The 25472-nt window shown below is 37.5% G+C and overlaps 2 protein-coding genes across 2 annotated transcripts; both read left to right on the top strand.

Annotated features, from left to right (window-relative positions):
- The first annotated feature begins 997 nt into the window (after positions 1 to 997).
- On the top strand, positions 998 to 4109 carry LOC137402293 (uncharacterized). Its single transcript, XM_068088790.1, has 4 exons — positions 998 to 2292; positions 2337 to 3297; positions 3388 to 3805; positions 3853 to 4109. The coding sequence occupies exons 1-4, from the start codon at positions 998 to 1000 to the stop codon at positions 4107 to 4109; spliced, it is 2931 nt and encodes a 976-aa protein (XP_067944891.1).
- Positions 4110 to 16005: 11896 nt separating this feature from the next.
- LOC137402294 (tigger transposable element-derived protein 1-like) lies at positions 16006 to 20815 on the top strand. Its single transcript, XM_068088792.1, has 2 exons — positions 16006 to 16068; positions 20216 to 20815. The coding sequence occupies exons 1-2, from the start codon at positions 16006 to 16008 to the stop codon at positions 20813 to 20815; spliced, it is 663 nt and encodes a 220-aa protein (XP_067944893.1).
- Positions 20816 to 25472: the final 4657 nt, after the last annotated feature.

Raw genomic sequence — 25472 nt, forward strand, 5'->3', positions numbered from 1 at the left:
GGCTGAGCCGGCAGATGCAGCCATTTGCCGGTGATGGTACGGTTGAGGTAACCGCATGGCTCTCGCAGTACGAGCGATTGTGTGAGTTAAAGCACATTGCTCCGTGCACGCTGATTGCGTACATGCTCGATGGCACTGCTGCCAGAGTGCATGGACGCATGAGGGTGGGCGACGCATCCCAGTGGTATGTCGTGAAGGCAGTTTTGACTGCCGAGTACGCCATGCCTCGACAGGAGGCATGGCGTCGCTTTGTCAGCTGTCGACTCGAATCCGGGGAGACAGTTGACGTGTGCCTGGACCGCTTGGAGCGGCTCGGCGGTAGACTGGGGGTGACGCTGGAGGACCTGGTTTTTAGGACCAAGTTCTATGAAGGGCTGCCCGAGTCAGTCTACGAGTGGGCAGTTACGCACGATCAGGCGTATACTGCTGACTTTGGTTCAGTGCTGAACCGAGTGAGGGGAAATTTGGTTTCCCGGAGAGCTGTTGAGGGTCGCCCCTCAAGAATTAGCTCAGCGGCCAGTTCTGGTAACCGGCCGGCGACTGCTTCTGGCAAGCAGTTGGGGGCTGCTTCTAGCAAGCAGCCGGGAAGCAAAGACAGTTGCTTTCGATGTGGGGGTCCACACCGGGTGAAGGACTGCCCACGTATTAAGTGGCCTTCGTCTGGTACGGGGGCGAAAAAGACCTCTTCTGGCAAGAGGGTCGGGTGTTTCCGGTGCGGCAGCATGGAGCACTTTGTACGGGATTGTCCTGTACGGCCACCGCCTGGGGCGGCGGCAGGGCTCACGGAGGATGAGCCGGGTTTTCATCAGGAGGATGCAACTCGGGGCGCCGCATCCTCTCATATGGACACCGTGTAAGCCAGGCTTACGAGGGGTCCCATAACATCAGGGGGACCCGAGGTGGCGTTGGCGTGACAGTGGGAGGCTGGAGGTCACATGCAAGCAGTAAGAGTGTACTGCGGGACAGTCCTTGGCTGTCCGGGGCGACTGGCGAGCCTATGACGAGCAGTCGTATGCCGGTCGTTCGAGCAATTCTGAATGGTTGCGGTTTTCAGTGTCTGGTTGACACTGGAAACGAGAGGACTCTGGTAAGTCCGCAGGTGTTGACAGGCTCAACCCGACTTAGGCCGAGCCACCCGCTGTTGACAGCGGATGGTAAGGCGTCTCATGTGAAGGGTCAGTGTCGGGTGGTCGTCGGTGTACAGGGACACTGTTTCGGGGTTACGGCACTCGTTATGGACAAGCTGTGCAATCTTGGGGTTGACTGCTTGCTGGGTGGCGACGTCATTGACCACATGGGAGGTGTCACTGTCCGTAGAGGAAGTGATGCAAAGTATTCGGTCAGGTGGGGGAAACCCTATCAGAATGGATGCTGTGGAGTACCTGCTGGGCAGGATACTGGGGCTGGCTGCGCATGCGGGGTGGCAAGGGTGGCACCGTTGTCGGGGTTGGGTGGTGATCTGGTGTCACTGCGAGTCGACGACCCCGATTTTGTTGCCACTTTTGCCCAAGGCCGATGGACCGTTAGCTGGCGGTGGTCCGGGGAATCTCCGAAAGGATATCAGACCCGGGTCGCGGAGTACAAGTGTACTCGGGCACCTAACCTGCATGAGCGGTACTGTGCTGAAATTGAGAGCTGGATCTCAAAAGGTTGGTTGAAAAGGTGGAGTCGGCCCATTGAGGGTATTATCCCCCTTTTGGCTGTGTTCCAACCAACGAAGGACAAAGTGCGACCGGTCATGGACTACCGTGAGCTGAACGCGTTTGTCGAGAGTCACACGGGAGGTGACGCGGTCGCTGTGTGCGGCGAGAAAATCCGGAAGTGGAGACAGTTGCGTGGCAGACTTGGGGTAGTTGACCTCAAGTCCGCGTACCTACAAATCCATGTTTCGGAGGACCTGTGGAAATACCAGGTCGTGAAGTATAAGGGGGTCCCTTATGCGCTGACACGTTTAGGCTTCGGGCTTTCGTGTGCGCCTAGGATCATGACCAAAATCCTAGGCAAGGTTCTTTCGCTCGACGAGCGGGTCCGACGAGGGACTGACCACTATATCGACGATATAGTGGTGCAGGAGTCTGTGCTTGGCGTGGAGGAGCTGAGGAAGCACCTTGCTAAGTATGGACTGGCGACGAAAAAGCCGGAGGGCCTTGATGGCGGTCGGTTGTTGGGCATTTCTCTAAAGGGAAATGCTCGTGGACATTTGCAGATGTCGAGGGGAACTGCACTCTCCAAAATTCATCTTGAGCCAGCTGGGCTGACTAAGAGAGAGCTTTCTCGTTTTGTGGCCGACTTGTCGGTCATTACCCAGTGGCTGGGTGGTTGCGGCCCTATTGCAGCTTCTTGAAGCGGCTGGGATGCAACGGAGCCTGGGATGCCCCTGTTGAAAAGGAGGTCCGCTCGCTAGCTAGTGGGCTTTACACAAGGGTATGTCAGGAGGACCCTGTTAGGGGTTCGTGGCACGTAAGACCGGACGGTTCGGTCGTTGTGTGGACAGATGCTAGCTCTCTGGGCCTCGGTGTGGCAATCGAGGTTGATGGCAGCATTGTTGAGGATGCGTCGTGGCTGAGGAAGGAGTCAGACCATTCACACATCAATGTTGCCAAATTGGAAGCTGTGGGACGAGGTGTTAACCTGGCTATTGCGTGGGGGTTCAAGACCTTCACCTTGGCGGTTGACTCTCTCACAGTTGTCAATTGGATGTCAAATACAATTGACGGGCACAATCGTGTTCGCACGAAAGGTGCTGCAGAGATGCTGGTGAAGCGTCGGCTGGGGGTGATCCGTGATACGATCACCGAGTACGGCTTATCGGTCACTATGCGTCTTGTACCTACTGTGGAGAACAAGGCGGATAGGATGACGAGGGTGCCCAAGAAGTGGCTCGGGCATCGTGGGATGAGTGGAGGCAAGGCCGAGAGCATGGCTGCTGCCATCTTCACCGGCGAGACCCTCGGGGATGCTGTGTGGGCGGCTCATTTGCCTCACCATCTGGGTGTCGAGAGAACACTGTACCTTGCTCAGCAAGTACGCAGTGACTTGACACGGGAGCAGGTCAAACGCGAGCTGGCTGGCTGTGAGGCCTGTCAGCGCGTTGACCCGGCTCCGAGAGGTGAGAACCTCGTGGAAACAGGCAGCTTGGCTGTCGAGGGGAACTGGTGCCGGGTGGCCATAGACGTGACTCACTATGGCGGCCAGGTGTTCCTGTCCATGATTGATTGCGGGCCGTCACGTTTCGCTATCTGGCGCCGCTTGCCAAATGAGACGGCAGCGCACATCGTGGCTCAGTTACGCACGATCGTAATTGAGCGAGGGCCGTGTGACGAATTGTTAATGGACAATTCCATGGCGTTTAGGTCAGCAACTGTTGCACAGTTCGCTGACGAGTAGGGGATTTCTCTGAGATTTCGTGCCGCTTACGCCCCGAGTGGCAACGGAATCGTTGAGAGGAATCACCGGACAATCAAGAGGATTGCCGAGAGGGGAAGAATTAGCCCCGAGGAGGCGACATTCTGGTATAATGTCACGCCTCGCAAGGGTACAGATGGGGGTTCGGTACCCTCGAATAATCTGTATCGATACTCATGGCGAGTGCCTTTTGACGTCAATCTACGTGGGTTAGATGAGGGCAGTCAGGGCAAGTTTGCTGTCGGCGATGAGGTGTGGGTGAAACCCTCGACTCCGTCGTGCACTAGGCAGTGGGCACCGGGAGTGATTACCGGAGTCATTTCAAAGCACAACGTGTGCGTGGATGGCATGCCGAGGCATGTGAGGGATGTCCGCAAACGGCGGTTTGGCACTGACCGTAGTAGGGAAAACGGCATCCGTGAACTGGCCGAAGACGGCCTAATCTAGATAGATTACGCGGTTCTGCTGCTCCCCCACCGCCTCAGCTGCATCCCTGTGAGGTGGCTGAGGTCTCGGAGGGGGATGTGGAGGACGGTCCTCAGACTGCTGAGGATGAAGTTCAAAACATGGATGGTGAGCCTCAGACTGCTGGGGTTCCGTCCGGGGATTTAGATCCTGATGAACCTGAGCTTCAACCGTTAATGCTCAGGCGGTTGCAGCGAAAGCGACGGCGTCCCCAGTATTTGGATGACTATGAGGGATAGCTGGTAGCTTCTTAAAAGCTGGGGGAAATGTGAGTTAGTAGTCACGTGGTGCCCGCCGATAGCTCGGAAGGGTTCGTGGGCATGCGCCACCGGACGAGAGAAAACGGCCATGTTGTCATTGGGAATCCAAGCTCCGTTCGCGTAGCTTGTGACTCTGTGCTATCGTATTTGAGAAAGGATTGTTAAGAGTCTTTCTGAGTCTTGGTGACTCGTGAGTAACCCTACTGGTGTAGTCTGGCACTACGGTGTTTTCTGGTAAAACGTGCAGGTGGAGTAAGGGTGACATAAGGGGAGGTTTTGGAGTGTCACGGCTGGCAGTCTGGTACTGCGTTATTTTTACTCAGTAACTTACAGCCCCGTTGACACCTGTCCTTTAATATTTTCTGATAGATGGATTTATGAAGTGCAATCGGAGCTGCATGAACAGCACCTTTTTTAATACTTGAATCAACTAATCAAATGTGACCAGTGAATTTTTTTCTACAATTTGATAATAATGATGACTTGATAACGATGACTGTCGACTATACAATGTACATGACTTTTAGGGATGTAGATGATTTTGCCACATATTCTTTTCAAAGACGCAGCCTGCTTATTTCACTTACGGTAGTAATAAACTAGTTTTCAGTGTGGTCAATGATATACAGTCCCACCCCTCAGGATAGGCGACAGGCATAATGTGGGCAGGGCTTTTGGGAGGTTGTTTATCATTAGTGCGGGTAGCGACGGAACTATGCTGATACAAAGACCTTACCGTTACCGTTACCGTTACCTTACCATTACCGTTGCCGTTGCCGTTACCGTTACCGTTACCGTTACAGTTACCGTTACCGTTACCGTTACCGTTACCGTTACCGTTACCTTACCATTACCGTAGACCGGTAGAATTGGTAGTAAGATGTTTTAACAGCATTTATAAGAAGTTAATATGACAAGTTTTTAATTTTCCTCGTTTGAATCCTTTGAGACATTGGTAATAATGTATCTGTAGCTGAATTTAAAATTTTATTCCAGCCAACTTGAGCAAATACAAAATAAAATATATGCTAATAGAGCCGAGTAGGACTAGACTTTCATCGCAATAGCCGATATGACTACAAGAGATTGAGACAGGTTGTATCACGTGTTACATCAATTTGGGCAAATATTGGCAAGCCTTTTTGGCCCGAGCACTTTTATCGCGATCAAATTTTCTTGATTATAATTTTCAAATATCTTGACAATGAGATCGCCTAATACAACAAACAACATATTAACTGATGAACAAAGAAAAATACTTTCTTTTAAATCCTTTCATTAACACATTAAAATCTTATCGAATGAATATTCTGCCAGAATTAATAAAACAAATTTTTGCGGAAGCCGATACACCGCTAATATTTTAACAATATCTCAAGGATAAAACAGATATCGTTTTACTGTAGAATGAATGCATCTTATTCAAAACAAAACTTCCTACAAGATAAGTAAAAAGATAATTCTACTGTTGTGCAATATCTAAAGGTTTATTGCGTTGAAACAATGCAGTGTGTTTTTCCTTGCCATGACCATAACGATCTGGTATTGTCGCCTTGAAAAATATATAAAAATGGAATCGTGGGATCACAATATTTTTTTATGTCCGCATGATTGGAACCAAGGCTGTTTTACTGGAGAGAAATCTTTATTCGTCTAGCTAATGTGTAGGCTTTGTAATGAAAAGAAAAGTGAAACGATGTTGAAAAGCCGATATATCGGCTTACGGTCTGTACTTGAATTACCACTAAAGACGATATATTGGCTTACGGTAGCGAAATATTTAATATCCACTCAAATTTAATGCAACCACATCTTTAAGAATTCCATGATGGTGGAATTAACCATAAAATCTCTTACTGACAGAATCACCCTGACATTCTAGTATCGGTGCAATGCAATACTTAATAAGAGTACATGACTCTATAACTTCATGTATACATGTATATGTATATCATAGTTTTATTAGATTGTTGAAGAGAGAAGAAACACTCTCTAGTTCTATTTACTGCTCCAAGACTTGAACAAGAGATCAACCCTGCTTGATTTAACTTCAGTAGATATGGATATACCTACAGAAACATGTTAAGAATCAAAATAAGATATTTATAACTTAGGGATAGCTGATAGTTATAGTAGACTTAGGGTGGGGGTTGCTTATCAGGTGGAATCTATACAAACTCAAGGAACTTAGTCTAAATCATAAAGGTATAGACAACAAATATGATTCTCAGCTGCATTACTGTTGGAAAAATAAAATAACATGTTTGCTTTGTTCATTAAAGCCTTTGGATGAAAACGTGAATGACAATTTGGAAATACCAAATAAAGCATTAGTTTATTTCAAGCTTTGTATAAGCAATTGAATTTAATTATAAAAGTTGGTACTACATGTGTGTGATTGTGTTTGTGATGGTGAGCGTGTTCAATTGTGCATATGAGTGTGCGTGTGTGCGTGCGTGTGCGTGAACTTGTAAATGCATGCAATTGGGGACTCACACCAGAATTTAACAGACAAATTGAGGACGTTCGGAAATTGGGGACGTCCCCAATCTTTTAAACCCTTTTTTCTTATGAAAAACTAAAAAATATATAGTTTAATCCAACTCCCGACAAAATCTGAGCACTGTCTCCAATTGCCTGCATTTGTACGATAACATATGTGAGTGTGGGTGTGTGAAAAAATATGTAAGTCCCCATAAAGTTTGCTAAATTCTCACACACATTTGACCTGTTTCCATTTGTTAGTAGGCAAAGATTTGCAGAGTTTTCTTCTCATAGAAACCTTTTACCTAACAATTGGGGAAATATATATTTTATTGGGGAGCTAATTTCTATCTTGTAAAAACTCACAATATTTGCGAGTTTCTACAAGAATGAAATTACAAGAGATGAAAACTCACAATATTTGTGAGTTTTATCTAAAATGTAGCTTCGGAAGCAAATTTAGCATTTACACTATTTTTGAACTTATGTTTAGCTAAAGGCTATATTTGCTCTTCTGCATTACAAATGTATTTTGTAGTTTAGCATTTGCAAAGCTTTTTTTACAATATAATGTATTTCGTCAGCAGTTATACACGCTCAGCAGACATTTGAAAGTGTGTCTTGTTTGCTTCCTTCAATAGTTCAGGCCTTTAATAATCTTTGAGAGCTCTTGTACTTTTGTCAAATATTCTCACATATGCATCCTTCTTTACTCACTAGCTTTTATTTTTAGTATGGTTGTAGTTTATACGCAATTAAAAAAAATCGCGCTTTATTATTCAAAAGATTTGTTTGAATTAATTACGTACATTTCTTACATAAGTTATAGCTGCATAAAATCTCAGGTTAATTTCACATAGTCTTAAGCATAAGATCTCTGTACATGTACTTTATTGACTTCAAATCTTGATCCATTGTATGTCTTTGCAAGAACTTTACTACATCATCCTTCCTTGATATTTTTAGACTGAATAAAACATTAAAATAAAACATGTAGCCTCCAATGCTTTCTCTAACTTGTTTACATTTTTCCTATATCTATGAATAATAATGGTCAAAATTCTGATTTAAAATATATTTTAAAAGTTAAATTGAATGTCTGATAATTTTGGTTCAAAACATTTGAAACAAACATTATTAAACCAATTTTAAGTGTCTCTGCAAATTTGTAATCTGAGATCTGTATATTGTTAGAATTCAATCACATCTTCTGTTTTTTCTTTCTCAGACCGATGGTCCATCATTGAACTTTTTTACTATGTAGTATTCTTTCATCAGCTCCACTAAAAAACTTTCGTTACTACTAAAAGATCAGAGTCAATGACAAAGATTGACAAGGTAGTATATCTTTAGAGAATGAAATAGCTAGATGGAAAATTCATACATTTATCGCTAATCATTGAATATACTTATAGTTGTTTTAGAAAATATATATATTTCATGAAGTTTATATTGAGTATGTTGACAATACCAATCTTTTTATCTAAAGCTTGATTGTAATTTAACTCCTATGTCCCTATGCTTGCTTTTCATGTATGGCTTGAAAACAATGGAATTATACAAGTTTCAAGTTTAATCAATTGCGGTTATCAATGTGTAAAACTAAGCAGCAGTGTCAACATTTAATGAATATATTTAATTCTTTTTGGCTTTTGGATTTTTGAAAAAGTGCTTGTCATCACCTCACTTGTTCTTTTTACTTTTGTTTATAATAGTTAACTCATGCTGACGCAATGTAAATATGTTGATGACTGGCATTGCTAGCAGTATAAAACAAGATACGGCAACAAAATTAATTCAGTAACGTAATTAAATTTGTTGTCTGTTTATGCCAATCGCTAATGGCCTAACGCTGAGTTATCCTTTGTACATCATACATGTGTATCATCATTAATAGTTCCAAAAAGTAAATTAAAAAAGTGTCATAATATGTATATTTATTACTCAACAAAGATTTCATAGGCAACTATAGAACTTTTGAACTGAGTTTGAAGTAGAAATGAAGTCATGCATAACTTTTAATAGCATAATTGTGAAAGTGTGCACATGAGATTGCACATGAAATTGTCCACCAAGCACATGAAATTGGCAAAAAATTAGGTATACAAAAAGGCAAAGTGTTTTTGCATACTCGCAAACAATAAAAATATTTTTTGGGGTGTTAAATGGGTGTGAAATACTGACCGCAAATAATCGTCAACATGAATGATTTTTTTAATGTTTATTTTTACTTCGTTCATGGGAATGCAACAGATTAAAATTTTTTTAATTTTATTGTAGTATTCATCATATATAATTTTAGCTGGATTACAGTAGTGTATATATGTAAGAGCCTAATACGGTTCAGTGAATGCATGAAACTTTGTTTGTTATACGATACAAAGCCAAATGCGCTTAGCTAACGTCTCAGCAAATAAGCAATGCATACTGAAAATCTATATATAAATATCAGTGTCTTTTTGTCTTTTATTGTATGTTCATTTATAATAAGTATGCATTGTTTTAACATAACAATGCATAACTTACATGACTCTCTCATAAGCTTGATTGATATGATAAGCAAGAATATTACAATCAGTAGAAAGCTGTAGTAGAACTGAAACAGGCACAGTATAAATTACACAAATATATAAAAAGTACACAGAAATAAATGCAGTATGCAGAAATAAAAAAAAACACCTTCATTTGAAACCGTCATTTTTATAACCCGTGCAAAATCGGGCAATCTGCTTGTTTTATATAAAGCAAGAGAGGCTGCTACCTATTTGTTAAAATTCACAACAATAAAAAATCTAAAGAAGTTAGACCAATATAAAGAAAAACATTTTTTTTAATTAAAACACAAAATGAAATCAAAACTTTTGTTGATCACCAAAAAATACCAAATAGTAGATCCCTGGTCAAAGATTTTCAAAATCACACTGGCAAAACTGCTAGCAATTTCTTGTTAACTGTTTTTTTAATTATTCTTGACAAAGTTATTACTTGCGCTGCTTTAATTAAAAAAGTTTACAGGTAAACGTTTGTTATTTTGCTATTTTTACTTTTGTTCCAAAAACTTTGCAATTATTTTTTATAGATTGCATTGTAACAAACTAATTTTAGATATCAATAGCGATAGGGCAATAATTTAATTATGGTGCTATTGTTATTGTGATTCCTAATTTGAAGTAAACAGTTTTATGAGAATTATTCTATAGCTGGCCATTGAGTACTTCTGTTGGAAAGCTTACCTACAGTTTTAATGTTTGGAAAACCGACTCATTTTACTTTTTGTTGGTCATAGTTGCTTGTTTTTTTTAATAGTTACTTTAAAAAACTCTCACAGCATTGGTAAAGTTTTCGTGCTATCTGAGATTTGTTTGAGCCAAGGTGTTATCGCTTCTCAACCTTTGCCTGTCATACATTTAGCCTGTAGTGTCTTGCTTATGATTATGTAACATCAAAGAACCACAAGTTAAATATAGAGAACAAAGAAACTTATTCAGTACTGCTGGTCATCTGTAATAACAAGATTATAACATTGGATGCTTTACACACCAAATCAAAGACAAATAAGATGTTTACTTCCATAAAATTTGTGCTCAATAGCATATACAATTTACAAATATTCAATGAGTTTATTATTTTCCATATACTCCATTCTATAACATTCTATTGGCACAAGGCTTTATTGGTAATAAAAAAACCAAAGCAGATGCAGTGAGTGAGACATGTTTTTAATAAAATAATAGCTTGTAAATTTCACAGACACTGCAAATAATTTGTCAATAATTTACCTAGGCGCGAGATTTTGAACTTCATTTGCAATATCACCCAGTTAGCCTCAAACAGAACAAATTGTATTTGTTTTGTATTAATGATACTCATGCTCATGTTCATTTTAAATCACATTGTTTTTACTATGCCAATCTTTTTCAGAAAATGCGTACTTATTTACCAATATAAATAGCTTTGAAAATGCATCAAATTACTGCTCAGGCGCCAAAGAGTAATGTTATATGTTTTAAATGGAGAAAATAAAGTGAACCACCTGTAATAATCAAGCCGGATCATATTTTCAAAATATTACCTCTGAATTGACGTTGCACAGAAAGATCACTGTTATCATAAACTATACAGACGTAGATCAATGTTGTCGAATATTTCACGTGGAAACATCCTATTTGACATTCGCAAGAATTTTTTATAGATTGCATTGTAGAAAACTAATTTTAGATATCAATAGTGCAATAATTTACTTATTGTTCTATTGTTATTGTGATTGCTAATTTGAACTAATCAGTTTTATGAGAATTATTTTATAACTGGTCATTGACAACTTCGGTTGGAAATTTTATCTACAGTTTCCATGTTTGGAAAACCCATCTAATTGTACTTTGTGTTACTGATAGTTGCTCTCTTTTCCATGATTACTTTGAAAAAGTCTCACGGCATTAGTGAAATTTTGATGCTGTTTGCGATTTGTCTGACCCAACATGTTATCGCTTCTCAATCTTTGCATGTCATACCTTGAGCCTGTAGTGTCTTGCTTATGATTATGTAATATCGAAGAAGCAGGAGTTAAATCTGGAGAACAAAGAAACTTATTCAGTACTGCTGGTCATATAGAATAACAAGATTATAACATTTGATGCTTTATACACCAATCAAAGACAAATCAAATGTTTACTCTCATAAAGTTTGCTCTTGGTAGCATACACAATTTACAAATATTCGATGAATTTAGTATTTTCTGTCTACTTTGCTCTACAGTATTATATTCTGTGCAAAGCTTTATGGTTAGCTAAAATGCAAGCAGACTCAGCAAGTGAGACATGTTGTAAATGCTATGGTGGCTTCAAAATCCCCAGACACTGCAAATAGTTTTTAGGAATCTACCCAGGTGCCAGGTTTTAAACTTTATTTGCAAAATCACCTAGCTAGCCTCAAACAGGAAATATTACATTTGTTTTGGATTAATGATAGTCATGCTCACGTTCATTTCAGATCACATGATTTTCACTAAGCCCATTTTTTTAAGGAATTGCGTACATATTTGCCTATTTAAACAGCTTTCGCAGTGCATCAAATCACTGCATAGTTTCCAAAGAGTTATCAAATGCATCTTAAATAGAAAAAATAAAATGAACAAAAGCTAACAAACAAGACAAATCATATTTTTAAAATATTTGATCTAAATTGATGTTGTTCCCATATAATACTATTATCATACGATATACTGACATAGGGCAATATTGTCAAATAAATTTCTGCTATCACGAATCATTGTTGCATAACTTTTTAATCGATTGCCAACTTTTTATCATTCCTCCTAGCTAGAGCATTTTCATTGGCATTTTTAACTAGTAAATTAGATTTATGATTAGAATTCATGTACAGGGGTTAAAAAGTGAAGAAAATTAGTTGATCAATGCTCATCTTCTACTCTCAGAAACAAAGCTTTAAATTGTTGGCTTGGCGTATTTATGCTTTCGTTAAACATTTATTTCTTTTGAAAATTACAGTCGCATTTATCTAACTCTCAAATTGAAAGCTTTCACTAGATACGCGTTAGAACGACCTTTATATATGAATGACAGTTATTACATTATTTTAATGTTGCAAGATGTTTATGTTTACAGTTTTCTTAGAGGAGTGATTGTTTGGTCTGGAAACTGCATTAAGCGAGAAGGAGAGACACGAAGGTGTGCTGCACAAACCATAATATGTTTTATTTGACTTTGCTGTAGTAGATTAATTTGTCATATTATATGAACTAAAACTATGAGAATGGCCACTACTTAGATGGATGTTTTCAACAAAAATTTTGTGCCGCGATGAAAATCCTTTGGCTTGTAAAAATTATATAATAAAATAATATGGTTGAAGACAATGCAAAATATGATTGGCGAAACATGTTGAATAAATTGTAGCTCTGTTATCATCTGTGCTAAAATCTTCTCTGATAGATGGATTTACGAAGTGTAATATGAGCTATATTGACAGGTAGTTTTGAATAGCTTGGCTCAATTTCAACAGACTAAATATTAAGTTCAAAAAATGTTATGCTCCACCCAACTAAGTAAAAACAGCTGAGTCCACAAACCGCAGACCAGGTGCAATATTGGTTTTATTAATTTTTTTAACAGAATCGGTAGGTTAATTGATTTCAACAAACTTGGCGTTGTTTAGTGTTCACTAGCTAGCTCAATTCATAAAACCATTGGTTTTGTACTTGAGTTAACTTATCAAACTTACCAGTAAAATTTCCTACAAATTAATACTATAATGGCTAGATAACGTAGACTCTACTTTATTTTTGGAATGCAGTTTGTTTCGATGTATTTTTGAACATATTCTTTCCAAATATGGCGGCGTGGGTATTTTATTTAGTAGTTAGTTTCTGGTGCGCGTGTAGCAACTGAGAACTTAGCTGATACAAAGGCCATGATTAAATACGCTAACTCGACAACCTAATTACTATAGACCGGTAGAATTGGTAGTTTGTACTTAAATTTTTAACAGCAGTTAAAGGAAATAAATATGACAAACCTTTACTTTGCCTTATTTGAGGTGTTTGAAACATTCGTAATAATGTCTCTGTCGCTGGATTTGAAAAATTTCATCTTAGCCAGCATGAGCAAATATAAAATAAAATATATGCAAATAGAGCCGCATAGGATGAGACTTTTATCGCATTAGCTTATGTGAATACAAAAGATAGAAACAGGTTGTATCATGTGTTACATCATTTGCGGCAAGTCTGGGCATGTCTTTTTTGCCTGAGCGTTTTTACCGCGATCAATTTTGTTTGATTTTAATCTTTAAATATCTCGACAACGAGATAACCCATCACAACAAACAACATACCAACCCATCACAACAATCGTCAAGTCGTTCAATCGTCAAGTCGTTCAATCGTCAAGTCGTAATCTGATCATGTGACCCAATACTTCGCAAATAATTCCTGCTGCACTTTTCAATTATTACAAGTGACCAACAGGCTCGTCATGATTATCAGACAATGATATGTACTCTTTCAAGCTATGGCTAAAAAAATAAACCAATTTTTACGGCAAGTTATATTATATCACTGCTAAAAGTGACAGCATTACGATGACGATAAAATAGACGCGTAAGAACATTAGACATAGTTTTATTGAATTTGTGAAGTAAATTTGCGAAAATATTTCGACGAATAAGGTTGCAAGAAAGTGTAAACAGAAACCATTTCTCACAACTAAATCACATTTGAGCCGTTTTGGAAAGGGAGTCCAAACTATGGCGGAATCGTGTGGCTGCAATGTTCTGTTCGTTTTTGAGCTTTTAAGAGCTTTTAATCACATTTTCACATAATTTGCACCTACAAGACAACAGAGTAAGACATGGTGAATCTTTTCATATCCAATAACGGTAATGTGAATTTTGTTGCAAGTCAACCTTTAAATATATTATCTAGTTAGCCTAACACCGGAGTTTAAAAAGGTTTTAAAAAATTCCAGTTGAATGTGAGCAACTAACCAGATAAGAATGATCTAGCCATGTTAATAATTGTCATGTTAAGCGTAACAACCAACTGGGCTAGTTAATTACCACAAGCACTTTGAGTGCGAGTGTTTTAACTAGTTTACTGAATATACTTACAATCAATCATCACCACAGTCAGTCGAATGATCGTAGTGTAGAGGCTTAGATCACTGGTCTTCAGATCTCAAGGTTGTGAGATCAAACCCTCTGTGAAAACTATTGGTCATCACTAGACTTTATTCGCTAAAACTGGAACGACAATTATTGAAACTTGTAGATTAGTAAATATTTTAAAGCAAATGCAGCAAGTAATGAGGAAGTAGTACAATAGTATCCGTCTGTCTGAAAGGTTATTAACTATTCAGGCCACTAAATTATCAAGAAACATGTGAGAATCCTGCACTGCATTACATAAATAGTTTGTATATGATCAGGTGCCAACAAACCCTGATGTATTTCAGAGAAATCATAGCTGATTCTGCCACAACACAATATCCTTTTGTTTATATAGAGTATGCATGCAGTACATGTTTTTAATTCTTAGTAAGCAGTACTAGTTCATTGGCGCTATTACTACCTGCATGCTGTAAAGTGCTAAATGCAGCAAAAAGTTTTGCATTACATTTACACTGTATGTGTATACATGCATAGCACATTTTATGAAAACTCATAAAAAACAAGTACAGTCAGCTGCAACACATGGTAAACACAAACTGATTTGTTTGGTTCGTCCCCACACAGTGCTGAATTGCGTTAAATAACTTGACCTCAACATCATTAACTCATACAATTGTTTGCCCAATGGCTTCCGAGACGGTTTTTATCACTTTAAAATATCACTTTAATTCAAGCCATAGTGAAAAACATCAACTATTAATAGTTTTAGGAGTCATGATTACCATCATCGGCAAAATATTCTTCTTAACGATTGTCCTAAAGGTTTGCAGAATATCCAACTTTATAAAACATCTGTTTTGCAAAAGTCTTTCAAAAGCAAAGAAAAGCGCATTAACCTTGGGATATGCCTAAAGTAAAATCGGCAAAATTGATCTTGGTTAAAATGCTCAACAAAAAAGATGTCTTTTATCTGAGCGTTTTAACCCTGATAAAGTTTTGCCAATTTTAACATGAGAACGTCCTGGCAGTCACATCACCTAAAACAACAAACAAATCTCATATGATAGAAAAATATCTATAGTATCTGATGAAATTTTAAAAACTTTATTTTTGAGGCCCTTTAACTTGCAACAATCCATCTATGGTTTTGATTTATATATAGCTTGTATGTGTACATGTATCTACTAATTATTACAGGCAGTTGTGACACTGCTCTGATAACTTGAATGCTCTGATAACTTGAACACTTTCTCTCGGTTCGTGACGTTTGAGTTATCCGAGTTTTACTGTATTTAGTAAACAAGGGCAATCACAACATAAATGCAAGATGTGAATGAATAAATGGGCAAACAAATTTGTCACAATCAGAATATTTTATATAGTTAGAAAAAGACTTTAGTATAATGTAAGCAACAATCAATACTAACTATTATACAATATAAATTTATATATTATAATTTCAATGTATAATGCTAATATGAATATAATAAAAATACTGTGTCCCAGTTTTATCAGAACGGTGATAACACTTGACTTTCTGTTTCAAAATGGCATTGGGGTTAGAGTGAATTTTTCGGAATTTATGAACCCAGCAGAGGACAATTTTATACAATGTGGTATAATCACTTGAAAAGTCAGCAGTGTAAGCTGATCCATAGTATTAACCCAATACTAAAGCACAGCTGCAGTACATGTGTAGTTTGAGATTTTGAACAATGTACATGTGCAGTGCACATGAATTGCTAGGTTCACTTTCATGAGCATCATGGGAATAAATCTGCAGTGGATCTCAGGAAGAAACTGCAGTAAGAATGCAGTTCCAGTAGCAGTAAGTGTCAACTGCACATTAGAAAGTTGTAATAAACTAAAAAATACTGTGCATTGCGCCGCAATGATGCAATGCAGTTTTAATGCATCACAACAGTGGATGTATGCATTATTTTATAATCTAATTGTAACCAACAAATGGTAAAACTCACCCACATCCACTGTTTCCACGCAGTAGCAGGTGTTTGCTCTCATAGTAGGTGGTCAAACACGTCATACAGTGAACATGACTGCACGGTAGCACTATGGGGTTGACGATTGTGTCACTTTTACGGTAGCAAAATTCACACTCAACATCTGCTACAGCCTCAGCCATTATAATCTAGAAATAAAGCATGTTGTGTTTCAAATTTATTTGCTTTGAGGTTTCCTCCCTTTGACTGGAACATGACAGCGAATTGCTAGTAAATTTGTGAGAGCTTTTGGTTTGAAGTAATTACAAATTAACCAACAGTAGTGACCTTTAAGTGACCTTTCATTTCGTTGTGAGCAGCAGTCGGAGACAATAAGCAAAGTATATGTAAGTCTTGAGTTTGAAATTATTAGACTCGGTGTGACAAGCATTTAACTGTGCCTTACCTTTTCTTCAGTGGGTTAAAGTCAAGACCATTTACTCAGTTGTAATAATATAATAACAGATTAGAGTTTACAGCGAGTCTGTAATCTGTATGAATACTATAAACCATATCATTAATCATCCTAATTTATTATTAGTAACCGATAAAAATGGCTCTGCTATTGTAAATACTCAAAGGTGCGCACACAAATCTAGTTTATCAGTAGTATATATAATGTTACATTGATGCTTAGTTAGCAGTCACAAATTATAACATCATAATCTGTATAAATGTATCACTGACTCGTAATAAAAAATTATTAAAATCACACAGTGAATACGATCCACAAACTACTAGAGTGCTAGCATACATCTCTAAAGTAGATGCATCTCAAATACATCTCTGCATTTGTTAATTCTAATGACCACGTTCAATGTAAACTTCAAGCTTTATTAAATAGCATTGCAAAACTAGTTTGGTTGCATAATGTACTTTTCACTGGCACCTTAGAACCCATACAATGCATGTCTTGCTTCTCATCAATATTGGACAGCGAGATCATTTGTCAGTCACTAGTGTTACATGCTACGAATCTTTGAGCTTCGAAGTTGTGGCTTTGATCATAGGAATCAGGAGGACGAATTCACATGATATGCAGGAGAGGTCGCACAACTCACAAATATTTGTAGCTGACGAGTTTACGTGCTACGAAGAAGTGGTATTTTCTACTATGCAATATATTAAAATCTATTTAGATCAATATGTACTATAATCAGACCATACAATTTCATTTCATCTTAGCCTGCAATAAGAGGCTTTTGTTTCATTGTTGTATATCATATTTTATTTTATCAATAAAAAGTTCATCATCATCAATGTAAACTAAAGCATGTGCGACGTGGCACGGACCTTTTTCTACATAGTTATTTTTGTAAAGTTTGGTTTCAACACTTCAAAATTTGCAAAAACCTATCAAAGCCCAAATATTAAAGTGTCCATATTTAGCAAATAAACACATTATGAAAGGCATATAGTACCCAATTGATACATGAACATTATTTAACATTCAGTTCATCAGGTATTTTTTGACTTACAGCTTTCGTTTGCGTAGGAAAACCTTTGTACATATCTTAAAACTGATCCCCGTCGTGTATTTTCATTATAGCTGGTAACATAGTAATTTATATTAGTATTTAAAAGGTGTTACGGTAAAAGCGTTGGTCATTTTGTAACGGTCTAATAGCCTACTTGCGCTGCAAACACTGCCATTGCTGTCCAATGAATTGAGATGCAAAATGAGCTTAAACTATTTTGCTTACCGAATGTGTACTCGTTCCAAGACGTTCCTAGCTTTATAGCGAAAAGGATTGTTATGTTGCTTAGTATCCATGTGGAACCTCAACCTTAGCGCTTTGATAAATAATCGATCGGGTAACACAGGCACGCTTCATCTTCTTACGCATGAAATCAAATGCTTTGTTCAAGCGATGTGAACTAGAGAACGTACAATTAAGCATACAACGCAATCGCTATTTATTAGTATGGCGCCTTACAGTGCCTCCCGTTGCGCGTTTACAGCTTGAGTTGTACAACTCGAGTTGCACAACTTAAGTTTTGAACACGCAACGCGACTTTGTAAAAGTAAGGTGCAATATATTGGTATTACGGTAGTATAACATTAGATCTGGTTATATTAACAATGATACATCAATAGGCACCCGTTAGCGAATAGAAATTAAACTATGTATGTACTGTAAAGCTAGAGCTAATGACGAATTATTAAAAGTATACTGTGCCGAGTTTGCAACTCGAGTTGTACAGCTCGAGTTATATTTACCGACTAGAGTTTGTAAATATAACTCAAGTTGTACAACTCGAGTTACACAACTGGAGTTGATCAAAAATCCAGGCCGAGTTCTTTTAACAGCAACTCGAGTTTAACAACTCGGCTTGAGAACATCTCATCATTCCATTTTTTTCTAACTATATTTTCTATATATGGAATTTATTTTGGTGCATCATTAAACGCCGTTAAAATAATTTTGACATTCATTTTTGGTGTTCATTCAGTTTCATTTGACCCGGCTCCCACATAAAGTGTTTTTTCATTTGCCTTTTACGTTCTACAAGTTTTTTGTCTCGTTATATTTATAGAAATGAATATGCGCAAATATTGCCAATATTTATAATTCAAATGTGTATATATATTTAAATTATTATTATTAAATTGCTTTAAATGTTCTGTAAATGAGACACCCCAATTCCTCACTTTGCTTTTTTTACCAACCCGCGATAGTTTTGCGTAACACAACTCGAGTTAATCATAAACCCAGGCCGAGTTGTACAACTCGAGTTGCAACACGCAACGCCAGGCACTGTAAGGCGCCGTATATTAGATTTAGTAATTACGCTTGCCAAGCCTGGTTGATTTGTACTCATACCTGCCAACTCTCACGCATTGGGCGTGAGACTCACGCAATTACCCCAAAGAAAAAATGAAAACGTGTGAGAAATGCGTGAGATTTTTGACCCCAATTTCCACAATTTTATATATACTATCATTGATACATCAAATGCCCCAAAGCTAAATCTCACGCATTGCCCCATTCTTGGGTTGGCAGATCTATTTGTACTACTAGATATTAGTCATGAATTCAAAATATAGCTTTACTATATCGTAAATAAAGTAACACTCCTAGTTCTTATATTTTATTAATAACCCACCAATGACGACTATAAATGCTACAGTGCACCCTCGAGATACGATTACCCTGATATAAATTTTTTTCACCTTACGAAGTTGAATATAGTGAGATCTTCACCTCGCTATACGATTTTTTTTTCACCATACGATTTCGAGAAAAGTTTCGCCTGAGTTAAAATTTGGCGGTCGGTGTGCTCATAATGCAGGTTGAAATTACAAATACGCTGAAATGCTGTTCGCCGAAAATATTTTTACAGCGTTTTGAAAAGACACGATGATCGATTTCTCTCAGGTCGGCATTCCGCGTGGGAAACTTTGTGGAATTACTCAAGCAAGAGCGAATATTTATTTCTAACGTGATACTCATATTTGTTATAAATTTTTACTCAGCATAATTATATTTTTAAAACTACATATACATACAGTACATAATTAATTTGTTAGCAATGGATTCGGCAACCAGTACGAACATTACAGGAAGAAGGAAGAAAATGGTTTCCATGGCAACAAATTTGGAGATAATAAACAAATACAAAGGAGGTACCCGTATCGTTAGTATTGCTAAAGAGTATGGTCGCAACCAATTAACGATTGTGACTATCATTAAAAACAAACAATCTATCAAAGCAAACAAAGCTTCCAAGGGCATGACTATTATTGCCAGTAATAGATGTTCAATCAACAACGAGATGGAGAGGCTCTTTCTATTATGGATTAAAGAAAAGGAAATACGTGGTGATACTATCACGCAGTCAGCAATTTCACACAAGGAGCCAGCCCTTTTCGATGATCTCTTGGAAGCCTAAAAAGACAGTGGAGGTAAAGGAACGTCATATCAAACTGTTTCTGAGTTCAAGGCTTCTAACGGTTGGTTTGAACGGTTTAAGAGCAGAACTGGAATCCACTCAACGATTAGGCTTAAAGAGGCTGCCAGTTCGAACAAGAAAGAAGCCGACCACTTTTTGAAGAAGTTTGAAGAATTAATTTCTAATGAAGGCTACATTCCTCAGCAAGTTTTTAATTGCGATGAAACTGGCCTTTTTTGGAAAAAACTGCCTCGCCGCACATACATCACTGCTGAAGAAATAAAACTCCCCGGCCATAAACCGATGAAGGACAGACTCACTCTTGCACTTTGTGCAAATGCTAGTGAAGACTTGAAGATTAAGCCGCTACTAGTCTACCACTCAGAAAATCCTCGTGCATTCAAGGCACACAAAATTACAAAGGATAGGTTTGCGTTATTTTGCAAATCTAATAGCAAGGCCTGGGTTACAAGAGCCATATTCATTGAGTGCACCAATGTCTGCTTTGGTTCTGCTGTAAGGGAATATTTAGGCACGAACAATCTCCCTCTAAAATGTCTTTTAGTACTTGACAATGCCCCTGCTCACCCTCCTGGTCTGGAAGAAAATCTACATTCAGACTTTTTTTTTATCAAAGTTCTCTACCCGCCGCCAACACCACCCCATTCCTCCGGCCTATGAACCAGCAAGAAATAGCTAATTTCAAAAAGCTTTACACAAAACAACTGTTTAGAAGATGCTTTGAAGTTACTGAAAGCACTCAACTCACTCTGCGTAAGTTTTGGAAAGTTCATTTTGACATCGTTTAATGCCTGAAGATGGTTGAAAAAGCTTTGGATGAGGTTTCGAAGCAAACCTTAAAATCATCATGGAAAAGGCTGTGACCTGGTGTTGAGGCAAATCAAGACGCTGAAGATTCTCAAGAGGATGTAATCATAGATCCTACCTCTGAGGGTGATGTTACAGAAATAGTTTCACTCGGGATGGCTATGAGGCTTGTTGAAGATGAAGCTGACATTAAAAACCTTATTGAGGAGCACAGGGAAGAGCTCACAACAGAGGATTTAAAAGAGTTAGAGGCAATGCACAGCATCATAGTTCAGGAGGAGCAACAATTCGGTGGTGACGAAGAATTGGAAGGGACTAAGAAGACCACATCGACAGAAATAAAGGAAGCATTAAGTTGGTATGAGAACCTCACTAGATTTATTGCAAACAAACACCCTGAAAAAGTGCTCACAAGCCGTGCTATGGACAATGTTAACGACACTTGCTTGAGCTATTTTTAGGGACATTCTGAAGAATCGTCAAAAACAGACTCGTTTGGATAAATTTTTCAAGAGGAAAGTATCAAAAGGCACAGAGAATGACAGTGAATGTGAGAAAAGAGCTAGAAATAAAAGTGCACCTGAAGAATTGCTATCAGATTAATTATTTTAAAACGTTTTTTTAATTTTACATTTCAAGTTTACTGATCTGGAATGAAACATGTAAACAATACTGTATAATGCAGGTATAATGCATATCATTATTTATCATCACTGTGTGTCATGGTTCATTTATTTCAGTTTATACTTTATTTTATATCATGTTTTATTTATTTTATTTTCTTTTTGTTCTATTTTATATTAAATCATGTTTTGTTTACTTCATTTAGCTTTTTTATTGCATGTTTGCAGACAGGCAGGCCTGATTTTTACTACATTAATACAAATCATTGTATGTATGTATGTAACTCATTTACATCTAGCCACTCAAGATAGTTGACACATCTACAATTACCTTCTAGGAATTGCTATAGCCATGCCCTCTAGGGTATAAATTTGTACAAACTTCTGTATGTATGTTTACATTGATTCTTGTGCACATTTCATGCAAGACAAACTACAACGTTCTCTGAATCTTTTTTTATAAGTGTTAGCTAGCTAGCAACTGCCTGCATTGCACCAGCATTTACAATGCACCAGCGTGCATCATCCTCGGTAAGTGATCACGTAAGCTGTCTTTTATATTGCACTAAGTTAGCTTGTTTTCTTCGAGCACTCTCTGTACCAGCAGCAAAGCTGTGTTTTCCTGGCGATTTTTGCTTTTCAAGACCCAAAAATAACAAACTTCGTTTGAAAAACTAGTAAAAAATTTTGAGTTGTGATCTCTTGACAGAACCAGACAACTTTATTCCGCCTGCTAGAAAACTTCATTACGTATTAAATTTATTTTTAAGTGTAGTCACAAAATTAGCATTGATACGCTTTTGCTTTCTCTCTGCTCGTTACATGCACCAGCTCAAATCACCTTACTCCAAAGCCTTACTGGAGCCTTACTGGTACCTTACTGGAGCCTTACTGGTACCTTACTGGAGCCTTACTGGAGCCTTACTGGTACCTTACTCACACCTTACTGGTACCTTACAAGTGACAAGGTTTCAAGTCCACATCTACAGCATAGAAGATGACTGAGTCTATATCTATATCCTCATCTCAGTCCTTATCTATTTTATGTTACTGTTTTCATTGATGTGTGCATGTATTTTTATGCCTACATCTATATCCATGTTTTCATCTGTATCTATATTTCTATTAACGTTTATGGTTCACAGCTATATCTACGTCTATGCATATTTGCAAGATTCTTTATTAAACAAATTGCCAGATTTTTGAACTTTCTATAAAAAAAACTGAATGAAAACATACTGTAGGTGTAGTGTTGCAAATAAGTTTCTTATTTTTTTGTCTCCATACTTTATTCCATCGTAAACCGTACAATACAGGAAATAACACCTTAAAAATGAAATTAAAATCAATATTTTGTTGGCCATCGAGGTTGCATTGGCAATGTATTTGGACTCGGCATTCAGTTTTATCGTTTTGTTGCCTGTATGAAGTTGAATTATAAATTTTCCAAAGATTGTAAAAGTGAAACAACTATTATTACAGTTTTAATATGGTTTGCAAGTAATTCAATTTCTAGGCACCAGTTTTACCATTAGCAAAACCTGCAGAAAGGCGTCACGCTGGTCAGTAAAATTTGCAGCAATTGTAATACATGTAGTTTCGCTTGTAAAAACTTCTATCAAACAAATATTTGGCAAAATGCCAAAATTCGAAAACTCTAGCATATTTTACAACAATAATTAGTCTTGAAACAATAGCGTTGCAAAAAAATTATGCCATGAATATAACACTCTAATTCAACGATGATATCAGAAAAGTTTAAACATATCCTGATGTCAAACTTCAACAATGAAAAAAAAACTTGTATATTTAATTTACAAACTGAAATATACTGATAATTGTACATGCAAAAAATATCTTTGTAAATTGCTTGTCGTTTTCAGTAGCACATAATTTATTTATGCATTTTTCCACATGATGAAGCCATGTACAATACATGTATGAGCAAAGGTGTTTGTCACACTCCTTACTGTTTAGTGAACGTATATCTACATTTTCGTTAGCAATTTGCCTTGTAAAACAAATTTTCATGCCTGTGGTAAAGTTTTATTTATAATAAATAGTTCATAGGTTAGATTGTAAACTATGTGATGTTTTATAAAATTGATAGGTTGATGTGCTTTTGAAATCCTCTTGTCACATGTTATTTTCTATTTCTTCTAAACAACGATAATTAACAATTAATAACAATGCCGGTAAATAGTATGATAGTAAAGAACAATAAAGCAAACATTTGAAAACCTGAATTAATTATGTTATTAGCATGGTGATTATAAATATTATATAATTTTCAAGTTATGTTTTTATCTTCACATGACATTAAATGGTATTTTCTAGACCTAATATCTACTAAGATTTTATATTTTTAGCATATAATTTATCACATTATATTTGGTGCTAATTTGATCGAAAATTACAATGTAAATTTACCATTTAAATATTCCTTATTATATTATTTGCAATTATGTGATAAGGTAATGTAACTACTTAATGCCAATTATATTATGGTTCATTACTAGAAATAATATGACACTGTATTAGATTTTACCTAGGTTCATATTACAACTGCTTGTAAAAAGATTTTTGTTTATATTCTATAAAAAAGGTTTTTCAAATGTTAGTTATCACCAATTTAACTAGTCACAAAACAGAGCTACTAATTTTTAATTAGTGGAATTGGTAAATAATATATTTTAATATAATTTATAGAATATAGATAGCTTTATTGAATGCAGCATCTGTATATTGATAGAGATTTATTTAAATTTAATTTCCTTTAGTTTAGTAATGAAAATGGAGTTAATTTGTTTAAATCGACTAAACAATAATGTTTCACTGTCACTGTTTCCATGTCTGTCACTGTGTAGCTAACCCAGCTATGGCACGCAGTACGGTGTCAAAATCCCTAAACCAGTATGTTTATAATAAAATAGGCAGTTTACAGTATATACTTTAGGACACTCATGTATTCGCCTCATCTAAATTTCGCGTTTTCGCGGTGTCATTCTCTCGTGAAAGTTTCATGTGCAAAACTAAACTATCATAACAAACGATCTAAAAAGCGAAACTAAATAGCTTTGTTCATTGATAGTCAGGCCTGTATTCACTGGTTGCAAGTTGGGGTGGCTAATGTTAGGCGACTAGTTATGAACACCTACGGTGTGGAGGGGGGCGGTGTAAGCCCCAACAGATTTGTTTTAAGTTGGGCCTCAGCCGGGCCTCTCGTGTGAAGTTTAAAAAAAATGTATTGGAAAGTATCAACATTTTTCTATTTTTTGGGATTTGTTTTGTTTTAGGTGATGTGACTGATGAGACATTTTTAAATTAAAATAGGCAAAACTTGACCGCAGTTAAAACGCTCAGAAAAAATACATCTTTTTTGAGCATTTTAACAAAGATCAATTTCGCGGATTTCATTTTAAGTTCATTCGGAGGCTTTTACGCTTTTGATGGGACATGGCCAAGCGGGTGTTTGGTAAAACTTAATCTTTTGCAAACCTTTATAAAAGTCGTTAACAAAAATATTTTGCCTCTGATGATGATAATAATGATGCCTAAGAACTATTAGAAGTTGATGTTTGTCTCAATGGATTGGAATGAAGTGATATTCTACAGCGATAAAAACCGTGTCCAATAAATGATGTTGAGGTCGAGTTATCTGAAGCAATTTATCATTGTGCTGGAACTGACCAAACGAATCCGTTCGAGTTAACCTTGTGTTTGAGATGAAACGTTACATTTTATCCGAGGGCTGGTTATCCGAATTGGACTGTACTTGCCGTAAAAAACTCCCAAAGTGTTGGGGTGGCTCAGCTGGCCAGCTGGCCAGCCGCCCCAGAGAAAATGGGCCTGTTGATAATCCAATAGAAAAATGGCAGCAAGCGATC

Source organism: Watersipora subatra, chromosome 8 (genome assembly GCF_963576615.1).
Source record: "Watersipora subatra chromosome 8, tzWatSuba1.1, whole genome shotgun sequence".
Lineage (NCBI taxonomy): Eukaryota > Metazoa > Bryozoa > Gymnolaemata > Cheilostomatida > Watersiporidae > Watersipora > Watersipora subatra.